The sequence below is a fragment of the Pollachius pollachius genome (assembly GCF_949987615.1).
Source record: "Pollachius pollachius genome assembly, chromosome: 12".
NCBI classification, from domain to species: Eukaryota; Metazoa; Chordata; class Actinopteri; order Gadiformes; family Gadidae; genus Pollachius; species Pollachius pollachius.
The window spans coordinates 13,150,907-13,163,589 of NC_136945.1; the positions used below are offsets into that span (position 1 = coordinate 13,150,907).

General features: G+C 42.4%; 1 protein-coding gene across 1 annotated transcript; it reads left to right on the forward strand.

Annotated features, from left to right (window-relative positions):
- Window positions 1-9,076: 9,076 nt before the first annotated feature.
- msx1a (muscle segment homeobox 1a) lies at window positions 9,077-10,815 on the forward strand. Its single transcript, XM_079748592.1, has 2 exons — window positions 9,077-9,591; window positions 9,819-10,815. The coding sequence occupies exons 1-2, from the start codon at window positions 9,162-9,164 to the stop codon at window positions 10,235-10,237; spliced, it is 849 nt and encodes a 282-aa protein (XP_079604718.1). The 5' UTR covers window positions 9,077-9,161; the 3' UTR covers window positions 10,238-10,815.
- Window positions 10,816-12,683: the final 1,868 nt, after the last annotated feature.

Consider the following 12,683-nt stretch of genomic DNA (forward strand, 5'->3'; position numbering starts at 1 on the left):
ACGTCACGGGTGGATAAAGTGAGTGTAGTCTCCCAGACAGGGTTCACTTCAGTTTTTCAAGCGCTTTTCCATGAAGCCATCCAATGATTTCCATCTACACTATAGTTTTGGGGGTTGAACCCATCCCTTAATAACACACTTGTAACGTTCGCTATGCCCTTCTGTCCATCAAGCTAAATTAACTCATCATATTCGTGCAACTCAACCTCAGTATTACGGCTCCATCCACAGAAGCTAAATATATATACCACTTCAACGTGCTCCACAGATTTAGCAGTGTCTGCTAGCAATTAGCTTGTAGGTCTTGTGCGACGCCTTTGTTTTGCTTGCTGGCCTCTCAGGGAGATAATGAAGCATAATGGCTGAGTGACGTGATAATTGCCAAGGTGTATAGTGGCGCAGCAAACTGATGCAATTAGCCCTCTTTTGACATCAATGCTCTCATTAAATGATGTCATTGAAAGGTGATGCACCACATACACACAAATGTAAACACGTAACCAGACACGCACACACACACACCCGCCATTTGTTGGTTGTGCGCTTGTACACACACACACAAACGCACACACACACACGTACATATGTAACCGCCATTGATTGGCTGTGCTTCATATACACTCACCACACACACACAAACACACATGCACATACTCAGACACATATTCTTTCACTTGGATGAAAAGGCACCCATTGTATAGGAGTTCATGTAAAAGTCTCTAATTTGTTTGTTTGAGAATGACTACTACTGGCTATGTTAATATTAAAAGATCAAAATTAACCAGGAACATTTCATTTAATAACATTTAATATCAGATATTTTTGTTTTCATATATTTGCTGTTAAAAAAGATGGAAATCTGCCTTTGCTTTACTATCCATATATATCAATCATAACCATTGCAAAGAGAAACTGGAATATTCTGTCTCTGTTTTCACTTACATACTACTTAGGACAGAGTTAACAAGGTGCCTTTGCAAAGCGTACTCTAGTATTCCTTTATTAAGTGTTAAAGGCCACCGGTTTTTCAGTCACCAATTAAATCTGCTATAAAAATGTGTCAAGCAAATAACCTGTTACATTTTCATTGATAGGGCGGCATGACCACAAGGCCAGCATTGATTTATCTTGAATTTAATAACAAAACGTCACAAAGGTCTCACCCTTTGCTAAGCAACTACTCACAAGTAGCACTCTTGTGCTCTTACTGGCTACTTCCTACGGACCCACACACCAAACTTTCTCCCTCTTTCTCTCTCTATCTCTATCTCTCTCACTGTCTCTCTCTCTCACTATTATTGGCCCCGCCGGAACTCAGACATCTTTAACAGCACACAGGCAAAAGGTCATAGCCGTAAATAAACATGCAAATTTGTAGGGTTGACTTTTGCAATTAGTGAGTGCGAGGGGAAATATATTGCTCAGAAGCACTTTAATAGGCCACTCCTAGGCAGTGACACTGTCTGTGCAAAGCATCCCAACAACAATGCATAGCTCAAAGACGGATCCGGGAAGAATTCATGAAGCTCTGAGATATTTCACCCAATTCAGAGCCCGACTCCTCGGTGTCCAGGGGGCGTCGTCAAAACCCACAGGCAATTAAAATGGGTTATTTTTCACCCCGGCACCGAGATTCTGTAGCAATTAATCTGCCCAATTTGATTATGAACTGCACAAATTAAACAATAAAGAGCTGTCTAATGAGGGATTAATTATGGGTAGCGGGTGTGCAGGGGGGTACGGGGGCGGGGGGGTGCCATGCGTCAGTGTCCGTTGCAGACAGCGATGGGCCATAAGGAAGACAAAGAGACCCCCGGCCCATGTGGTCGGGGGCTGATAGGGGCCCCTCATCACAGATCAGCAGATCCACGCAGACCAGTGGGTCCCCATAAACGGCCGGGGCCCATAATTGAAAGTGCCAAAATCAATAGTGCTGACAGGCCTTAATTAAATTAAATATGTCTCTCCCCCAGGATGAGGGGAGGCCGGGGGGAACGGGCTGTGGGAGAGAGTTAGAGAGGCTATGCGCACACACACACACACACATACACACACACACACACACACACACCTCCCGCTGCCTGAGGGATCACAGGGCCCAGGAGAGCTGGGCTGCGGTGACTAGTGGAAGTGCAAGTTCTGTGTTTTCGGTTTGGCTCGGTTCACGCGCGGGACAGTCCATGTAAAGGATTGCTGTTGCATATGAATAAGTGTATCGTTTACTTTAATACTTTGCTTTTATTCAAATAGTCTTCCTCCGTCCATACTCTGATTTCTTATGATAAGTAGTCTTAATACATCTTTAGTATACCTTTTAATATTCACTTTACTATAATTTGTGTGGGTATTTTATGGTAGTTACTGATGTATCGCTCTAGAGGTCATGATATCACTATAAGGCTAATATAGGGCTAAGGCTAAAAAAATTTACTTAAACGGAAGAGATGCTTTCAAAGACAAAAAGCGTGAGGTTGGTCAAATTTGTCTGTGTAACATCATGACAGACGAAACGCGCCCAACTTGGCAGCCATCCCCAGTGGCCTCAAAGTCCCCAGAGTTGTGGCAGTAAGTAAATCACTATTCACAAGCTCCGCCGTGGAACACCCGGTGTGGTCAACTTCACTAAATGTGTCCTTTTACACCACAGGGACATTTGATATGCAAGATCTCTTCTGATGGCACACCACATGACTGCCTGCAGAATCTGATACCTCATAAAACATTGAAGTCAGCAAATTGTTCCTCATTTGGAGGACACTGAACACTTGTTTGGCTTAAGAAAAAAATCAGTGTATACATCTTGTTGTTGGTTCTTACCCTCCACAATCGGGCTCTGGTAGCATAGTGTTCTACCCCTTCAAGAATATGCACGCTAGAGAAAATATTGTAGATTATGTACAAACAGTACAACTGAAATGTTTGTTAGACAAATCAAACTCCAATACAAACTGCAAAATGCATTGGTGTTCGCTCGTCCTTCATGAACAATCTAAAGCTCACTATCACTCGCTGCTCCCATTCGTCCAACTTTCTGATCTCCATTTTTCTGTTCCTAGCTCTCCTATGTTTCATATATTTTACAATCAACACAGTTCGGCTCTTTTAAAGAGTTTCGGTTATTCACACTGTTCTGATTACAGATTTACTGAGAGGGCCAGCAACCTCTTCTGCGTGGATGTGTATGTGTGTGTGTGTGTGTGTGTGTGTCTGGCCTTCCCTCTATTAGACATCCAGAGGATCTGCAGTGTCTTAAAGCTGATCCTGCTGCCCATGGAGGGAGACAGAGAGAGAGAGGGGGGAGAGAGGGAGGGACATCACCTGTAGCGAGAACCCACTCCTCATCATTTTAGGCTTTTGCCCACATTTAAAGGATTAAGTGGCTGGAGTCAGTGAGGGGTCACTGGCTGAGGAGGGAGAGTTTCCCCCTGGGTGGGGTGTATCGGAACAGTGGGAAGGGCAGAGGGGGAGATGGCCATGGGAGCTATGAAGAGAGAGAGAGCGCAGGAGAGGGAGAGAGAGAGAGAGAGAGAGAGAGAGAGAGAGAGAGAGAGAGAGAGGCCCAGTCCACTATGGATAAACCGGGGATGCAGACTGTTGAGTCTTGTGAGATTAGGATGGAGCCAAGGTTGCCCGGCTGCGATCAGCGTTGCAGGGCACATGGATGTGACTCCACGTCTGTAGCACCTCCTTCCACCCCACCACCCAACCCGTTCCCTTCCCTCCCGCTCTGGCCCGCTGTTATTACTGGTCTGCTTTTCCCCTGGTCAGATCAGAAGAGGACGGGACCAGCCCAAAATGATGGACTTAACGTCTTTGTTTCGGGGTGCTTATGTACATGGTGTCACTGGAAGGGCAGAGCGAAATGAAATGGAAGCTTTATCTCCGCAGCAAAACAGAGCCCTGATGTATGGATTCATATGATTGCATTTGCAGATTGAATAATTACACAAGGCTTTTAAGAGCTTACATCGGTTTTCTAATTTGCGACAATTAGATGAAAGTGAAGCCATTCTTTTGTGTCCTTGAGAGATTTAATATTTGAAGGAGAAGGGAATATATTTACTGCAATAGAATTGTGTCCTTCACTATCAATGTGTATTTTGTAGATCTTTGTAAAAAAATGTAAGGTTTTTCAATAATGTTTGAAATGGCTCTGACGGAGTGGTACAATTATAATGAAGACCATTTTACATATTATATTTATAATATTGATTGCAATATTACAGCATTAATTATCATTATCAACAATGTGTCCAAATTATAAATATCCAAGTATTTAGCATACACAGCGCACAAAGATTGCGGACTGTGGATTCTATTTATGGTCTACCAACAAAAAGAAAATTTGAAAAATTGAATCCTACACCACAATTAATAATAAAAATAAGAAGAGGGCTAACAATAGTAATAATGATGATGATGATAATAATGAATAATAATTAATGTTGCATTTTGTACTTTTTTAAGAGTCTCATTGTATCAGAAGACAAATCTATTTCCCCGTTATTTACAATTTGTCTTAATCCCTTGGCAAAAGGTCTATAGATCACAGTTTAATTAGCCGCTTTATTATTTTAACAATTACGTTTTCAATATTCACCCGATTATTAATTGAAAATCACTTGTCAAAGATATAGTTCTATGGCTTGTTATACGCTTATTAAGCATTTCTTTTTTCATCTATTTTTTTTTCTAATCAACAAGCACACGCGAGACTTTAAAAATGACTGTGAATGGACGAGGGATCTGAGTAAATTAAATGATTTGTCATTTGCTAATCAATCTATTGAGATAACCTATAAGCCTATCATATTAGCCGAGCCAGTGATTTGCAAATAATGTTCAGGATGATTCCTGTTCAATGTCGCGAAAGTAATAAAGTGGTGATAATTCAATTTCACAGCAATACCTCGGGTAATTGAGATGTCTTTGATTGAAAGACGGCAGGTTATAAATTTTAAAAGCTGCAATTTTATCTCGCGATAGCAGAGGACGGCGCGCCGGTCGTTAAACGATCACGCGTCGGATTCTGCCGCTCACGCGACGACATTATTTTGATTTTCAAGTCATTCAGAGGTCAGGCTTAGAGGAACACGATACAATTGACTCATGTGTAGGTTTCTATCTCCCTGTGCTTCCAGAAGTCCGCGGGTTTCTGTGTACTGTAGAATTATGCAGGCCTATAAAAATGTGTCAGTGCGTGTGTGTGTCCGAATTTATTTAAAACAAACCAAACAACCGCAAATATTATTATTAATAATATTATTATTAATATTGTCATTATTTTTCATTATTTTTTATTATTTTTATTATTTTTATTTAATTATTATTATTATTAATAATAACAACAACAATAATAATACGTATTATTTTCGTATTATTATACGTTTTATAATATAAGGCCTACCTATCATTTGCCTTTTTTATAACGATGCAAATGTATTGGTCTACTATATATTATATTATATTATATTATATTATATTATATTATATTATATTATATTATATTATATTATATTTTCCTTGAGATTAAAGTACTTTGTTGCCGCCATTGAGGCACGGGACAATTAGGTTATTTATATTTCCCAAAACACTCAAATACATGCATTCCCCTACAATAAACCCAAAGGTTCCCCTATCACATGACCTACATGCAATGGAAGACGTTCCTACATTATGAGCGTGTCCTGATATTTGGAAGGCGACGTCACGCAAATATTGATCTTAAAGACGCACTTGGCGAACGCTGAGCCTGAAAAGCCCTTTCTGCACCGCAAGAGGGTTCTGCCATCAACGTGGGATGCATTTATACTCCACTGTCAACGGTTTAAAGGTGAGGGAATACTGATACATTTTAACCGTATCTATAAGGTGCCATTCGGCAGTGGCAGTATAGATCTGGTTAAAAAATATAATATTTCGAGTAACTCAAAACGTAGGCTATGTAAAGAAAACCATTCACATATCTGTAGATTCATCATCGATTACAGACAAGCAATTAGGAAGCCTAATGTTTGGGTTTCGCTGGCTTCGTTTCTATTTTTCATGTTGACTATTCTTGGATTTCTTCCTGTCTTTATTTTTGTATTTATTCAAGTAGCCTAATCTATTGCTGCTCAAATCTGTTCGGGCCTTTACATTATATGAGTTTAAATAGCTTTTAAAAATAGTTAAAACTGATTCAATCATTAACTGTGGACATGGAGCCTATTATTATAATAGCATAGGCCTACAGTTAATTATTGTTCTCATCATCAACAACATCATTATCATTTCAATTGTTTTATTTTTATTAAAAAAAGCTATAGGTTAATAGGCATTTGACTACTTTCTTTAGAGGTCTACATTTTGACTTTTGCACAGTCCCGATTGACCCTACACCTGCTAAAGGGGTCGACCTGGAGTGTAAATGGGTTTGGAGGCTTAAACGAGGCTTTGTTCCTTACCGCCAGTAAAGTGGCCCGCTCCCACTGATTGCGCTAATTACTTGGAACAGGATATTATCTATAATTATGGAGATCTTGGGGTGGGGTCTCCAGTCGACTTTCTTTCATCTCTCGTGAAGAACATCATAATACCGGCACATAATGATTCCAAAGCCATTCAAATGTTGTCTATAAAGTTTCATAAACTTCAACAATTTGAAAGGTTAACTTAAGAACAAATTCAAACTATGAATTCGCTTAACCTCCAAAAACTTTGTTGTGATTCGTGAATAGGCTTTCTAGTCTAAAACCCAACCAAGATGTAGTAGGTACTACTCACATACGCTGTCATTGTTCCCAGACGAAAGTCATTTACTTTCACCAAGTGCAAATATTTTGCCTGAAATGCCTTTTGACATCCACCGAGTCTTTTATGTCTTTTAAGTCCAAATTGACAGACCTCGCATGAAAAGGGTTAAGACAATTTTCAGAGGGGGCAACAATGGTCCTTTGTCTGGGTTCCCTGCCTCTTGACTCGAAATCAAAGGTAGTTTATAAAGTTAAACAAAGCCCCGACGAGGCTTACAGTGGTTTTGTATCTCTACTCAACCCTCATTTGTTGCCTGAGGATTTAAATGAAACGGTATGGTAATCGTCTTCTCCACGGCACATCAGTCTTCTGAAAGGCCAGTGTTTGGGATGCTAATTGCCATCGACCATTGTTTTGCAGCACTACCACTACCCCTCTGTTCACAAGGCAAATAAACTCGAGTATACTCGATTCTCGGCAGGACGCATTTATATGGGAAGTTACAGTCACGAGCCTCTTATTCTGACTTCCCGATAAAAAAAAATAAAAAAAAGTTTCAATATCGATGAGATGTGATGTTGAAGAAGTGATACGGTGGTTGGAGCCGACATGTTAATGTGTTCCACGTGGTCCCTATTTATGTTTACACGGACCGATTCGGACGAGTTTGTGGCGCAGAATGAGCAGGCCCGCAGAGCCGCACGGAGCGCGGCTCCACTTCAAACGGACGTGGGAGCGCTCGAGACGCCGCGCACTTCAAAGGTGCGGCGCGGTGAGACGCGCACTGCTCATTCCAGGTTATGGGCTTAAATGTTTCCAAACATGCACATGTAGCAAAAAAAAACGGATACGAAGGGAAATGCTTCATAATGCAAAATGCACGTTCTTATGTCCGCCAGGGAAAACTAAAGTTTGGCATCGATACTTTGACATTTACCTCGTAATTGTAACGTGAATGCATTCATGACATTAATACATTTTCTAATATACCCCATAGCGCGTGATTCATACCAAAGTTTGACCACGTCTCTGGAAGGGATTTCTAAAAGAATACAAGTCACTATGGGACTCTCTTAAAAAACAGCTAGAGGGAAGAGTTGACCTTTTCTTATGAGTAGCTTTCTTTTACACACTTAGCCTACTTCTATGGTACTCATTTGAATAGTTGGAAATGGCATGCGATCGGCTGAGAAAGCTAATTTTTCAAGCTGAATGGCCTAATGTCCCAGGGCTAAGGCGAGCAGGGAGGAGGCGGGCAGCGTCCTCGATGCGGGTTAAAGTATTCAATAGTCTGCCTAGAGTCGAACGCTTTGATCCCGCCGCTGCTGGCGCCTAAAAACAACATAACTTGTCTGCCTATTAAGGTGACTGACGAATCGTGACAGATTGTTTATGCCTAACAATTAGCGACGGAGCCGCTTCCCTGAGAACTGACACCGCAAAAAGTGGTTTTACTTTTTTGTAAATGTTGATGAGTAAAGTAGTTGGATTGAAAAATAACATTTAATGACACCAAAAGTAATTCGGTTCATGTCATTTGTGTTCCAACTTAGATAAGGTTTTTGACTAATTATTCGTGTGATATGGAGATACAAGTATTTTCTTACACAATGAGAGGGCCGATCTTCTTTAATGGGCAAAAAGTCTGCAAATAATTGCATCGGTTTAAATAGGCAGGTAAACCGCTTCAATCTCTAGTTGGCTACACACTACGCCCTCCTCCTCCTCCTCCTCCTCCTACGTCGACTTTTTACTTCCAGGGATGTAGTCAAAGGGTAAATATCCCCATGATCCCTCCCCAAGCCCGATAATTACCCCTAAATGACTTCGAAGGCTTGTGTGTTTCAATCTGATTAGAGCCCCGCAGCCATCAATAAGCAGCGCTCTACAAAAGGCCCGTCACGTTAGGGACTCAACTGTTGCGCAATACTCCACCAAGCCACCATCGTGGATGTTTCAGCGCGTAAACCAAACGACTTTACGCATAACATTTTAACCGATATCTATTAAAATGGCAACTGCACATTCAATCTCCGCCGGTGATAATATATGTCCCCACAGTTATTCAGCATCGTGTTGCAATTCCGATTTGACCGTTTGTTTTTGTGGGATTACAACCATTTTATAGTCCTACAACTGACCCCCAAAAAACCCCGACGGCCTATGTTTATCTTTCAACAGAGCAACTTTATGGTTGACTTTGCCACTTGCATTGCCTTGGAGTTTGTTTCTGGGGGTGAAACACGGCCAGCCCATCTCGTCCCTGATTGGCCAACGCGTCCCCAGCGCCTGCCTTAAAGCAGTGCACTTCACTTTACCCTCATAAAAACATGAGGATACCATAAGAACACATACACCGAAGGAAACTTTTTGCCATTTATTTCCACTCCCAAGTTTTGCCCACAACCGATATCGGTCGGACCTGTATGGCCCCATCTGCCGCCATGTCCACTCTAACAGTTGGTTTGAAGACCGAAGACGTCCCCTCGCGCTCTCTCCTCGTCAGCCGGAGCGACATGCAGCAGACGAGCCTCAGTCCACCGGAGGAGACGGTGAAGCCCAAAGTGGCCATTCTCCCCTTCAGCGTCGAGGCGCTGATGGCTGACAGAAAACCCAGTCGGGATTTGTCATCCCACGACCACTCGTCCGTCGCCGGGACGTCCCACGCGCTGGGCGTACGGATGGGCTCCCTCTCCAATTTGGATAGTTCGGTTTCTTCTCTGTCCATGGGCTCCTCGTTTTCTGTGGGCGACATCATGAACATGCAGGACGACGTGCAGATCAAACCCGAGAGTCCGGACAGCAAGGACAGGAATTCCTGGTTACAGAATCCTCGTTTTTCTCCCACGCCTCCACGTAAGTTCCCGTTTTATTTTACCTCCCGACTAGTAGCCTACTTATAAGCCTATACATGTTGCGTTGTTTCTCGATGTTCAGCGAAGTCACTGTGCTCTCAATGCAGCCTATTTCCTCCTACATTTAATGCTATTGGCTTCTTGTATAATAATATGCCAATGCCTCAAGCTGCGCCTCCGATCTTACAATCTGGGAATCTGACAAACATCCGCTGTTTTTTTTCACAGGACGGCTGAGTCCTCCTGCCTGTCCCCTGAGGAAGCACAAAACCAACCGAAAGCCCCGGACCCCGTTCACCACGTCCCAACTCCTGGCCCTGGAGAGGAAGTTCCGCCAGAAGCAATACCTCTCCATCGCCGAGCGCGCAGAGTTCTCCAGCTCCCTCAACCTGACAGAGACACAAGTGAAAATATGGTTCCAGAACAGACGGGCGAAAGCCAAGCGACTCCAGGAGGCGGAATTGGAAAAACTGAAAATGGCAGCCAAGCCTATGCTTCCCCCAGCTTTCGGAATTTCCTTTCCTCTCGGTGCGCACGTCCCGGGGTCTTACGGTGGCTCCCATCCGTTCCATAGGCACTCCCTGCCTGTGTCACCCGTAGGACTCTACGCTGCTCACGTCGGATACAGTATGTACCATCTCGCTTGAGTGGGGACCACGGACCGAAGCGCGCTGTCCGGCTGATCTTATGGGCACCACCGGGCCCCATCAGCAGAATCACGGGTGTAAGGGCTGTAGGCGCTTGCACCGTGACTGCTGTAGGGCCTTCATGCTCATGATGACCTGATAGTAAAATGTTGGACAACAGGACAGCGTATTCCACAGAGTTTGTGTCAAAGATAGCCCCCCCCCCCTTCTGTCTTGTCAATTCGTGGTGGGCTTGGACTTCAGCCAGATTTAAAGGGCTATACAAACAATGGGCGACGGTGGCGAACAGTGTGTGTCGTTTTGCACCTACAAAATACCAATCCCCAGGTAGGTCGGGCTCTGAGGCTGGGTTGGTGACACACCCCAACCCCGTTCACGTTGCCTTCATAGACATGAGGATGCACACATATAGTGGGTCACTAACTGTCATCAAATGCTCTTTTTTTTTTGCTAAATTAGAGAACCACAGCATTGTACAACAGCACTGTCTGTTTGTCGGAATGATTCCCTTCGAAAGGGATTTGTGTACTGTAAAATATGTATATTTGAAGAATACCCTCATTTATATTATGACTATATTTGTGACATAAATTAACAATAAATTGTTTATTCTTTTCATGAAGTAGATGTTCGTCTTGACTGGCACAGTTCGTTAATCTAATTAGGTAAATAGAATGTTTAGGCGTAGGCCTGCTAGTTATATTTATTTAAGTAGGCCTACTTCTTGCGTGCAAATAAAATCTTAATCGCTTCCAAAAATTATAAACAAAAATAAACAATCAACCAACCAAACCAGCAAACAAATCATATGCAGACAATACCACAACAATCGAATATTTCACTTTAAAGGCTGTATACCTGTTCATTATGGGAGTGAATTATAGGCTACATTTTTTTTTGGATTTATAACAAAATAACAAATTGGCCAAAACCAGATGAGACTAGAACTGAGCTTTAATTATGAGAATGTCGTATCGTGGATATAGGCCTACGTCTACACACACACAAACACACATTTAGACGAAGCAGGTCTACGAAACACCTTAAGGAAGCTGTAAGAGCCCCCTAATTGAAGGCCTAAAGCCATATAACATTAATATTGGATCATGTGACGTATTTGGCCGGGCGATCAAATACTCACACTGTTATTTGTATCGGCACACACATAGGCTACTTTGCGCTATGTGGGTTTTTTGGGGAAGTCTAAAAACCTGTAAAATGTCATTAGACTGAGTTAAAAAGGTTGGGGGACTACATATTTCTGAGGCTGTCTGTAACCCATAGCTTTGAAATCACTAACTCTGATTTTGCTGGCGCCAGCAGAATTTATTAGGGGGCGGTGATGACCAATATCGACAACTTCAAACTGGCCTAGAAGCAGTCTTTTAGAAGTAAAATACCACTTGTACATTTTAAGGGGCGAGTGTCATTATCGTGTAGATTTATCGTAATACTATACCAGGTGTCACCACGGCAAAGTATAGCCATCACAAATCTAGTGGACATTCTTGAATACACATGTACGGAAGAGGTGAACACTTGTAATAAATAGCCTTAAGTATCTATGTAAATTGCTGCAAATAGCCTCCTAAACAAAATGAGAGATTATGAGGAAAATTATAGGCTACCCCGTGACCCCTTTAAAGGCTTTCCTTTGACGTCTCTTCTATTCAAGCAGGGGTTGAATTGGAGTAAAATAATTGCTATAATGAGCAAAGGCAATCTGCCGCAGACGCACGCCGGCTCCAGTGAGGCTATAGCCCGGGGCAAGGCGGGACTTTTTATCATTCCTAAAACGAAGCAGCTAGATCCAAGAGCGTACCGTGGGTGGTACCTCTCGCCGAGTTTGGATCAGTGATTGGCGGGTAACACTTGAGATATCGCCCAATGTACGTTCGGACTCTTGGATAATACTATCATTCCTCAAATGTCAACGGGGGACGGAGGCGTGCAGCAGTTTGTCTCCCGTGTCAGTCTCACAGTACGAGTTAACTGTTGTTCCTATACATAGGCTATGCTATGGACAAATGCGTGCAAAATATCGTTGGACATAATTGGGTAGACTATTGTATCCAATTGTATACTACTGTAGGCTATTGTATAGACTTCAGTAGACCTTGACCTATTGTATACACTGGCTACCATACAATATCTTGCACGCGAATACACAGAATATGTAGGCCTAGACTTTAGTCCAGATATCCAACGTTAGTATATGTATATAATTCTACAATATCATTGTGTCTTGGATTTTCTATTTGACTCAGCCCTACATTGGGCGGTAGGCCTATAATATGGTTGATTGTAAAGCTAAACAAAAGAAGCACAAACAAAAATAGGTATCAAATTGATTCAAAATAACCAATGAAGACAAATAGGCCACCGAGGATGATCCCTGAAATAGGACAGCAAGTGGATACAAAAAAGTGAAAGTTAATCCCCCGCT

Excerpts from the sequence above, each read along its gene's own strand:
- msx1a (XM_079748592.1), top strand. The coding sequence starts at position 9,162 with ATGGCCCCATCTGCCGCCATGTCCACTCTAACAGTTGGTTTGAAGACC. Across the intron at positions 9,592-9,818 it reads TTTTTCTCCCACGCCTCCAC|GACGGCTGAGTCCTCCTGCC; the intron begins GTAAGTTCCCGT and ends TTTTTTTCACAG.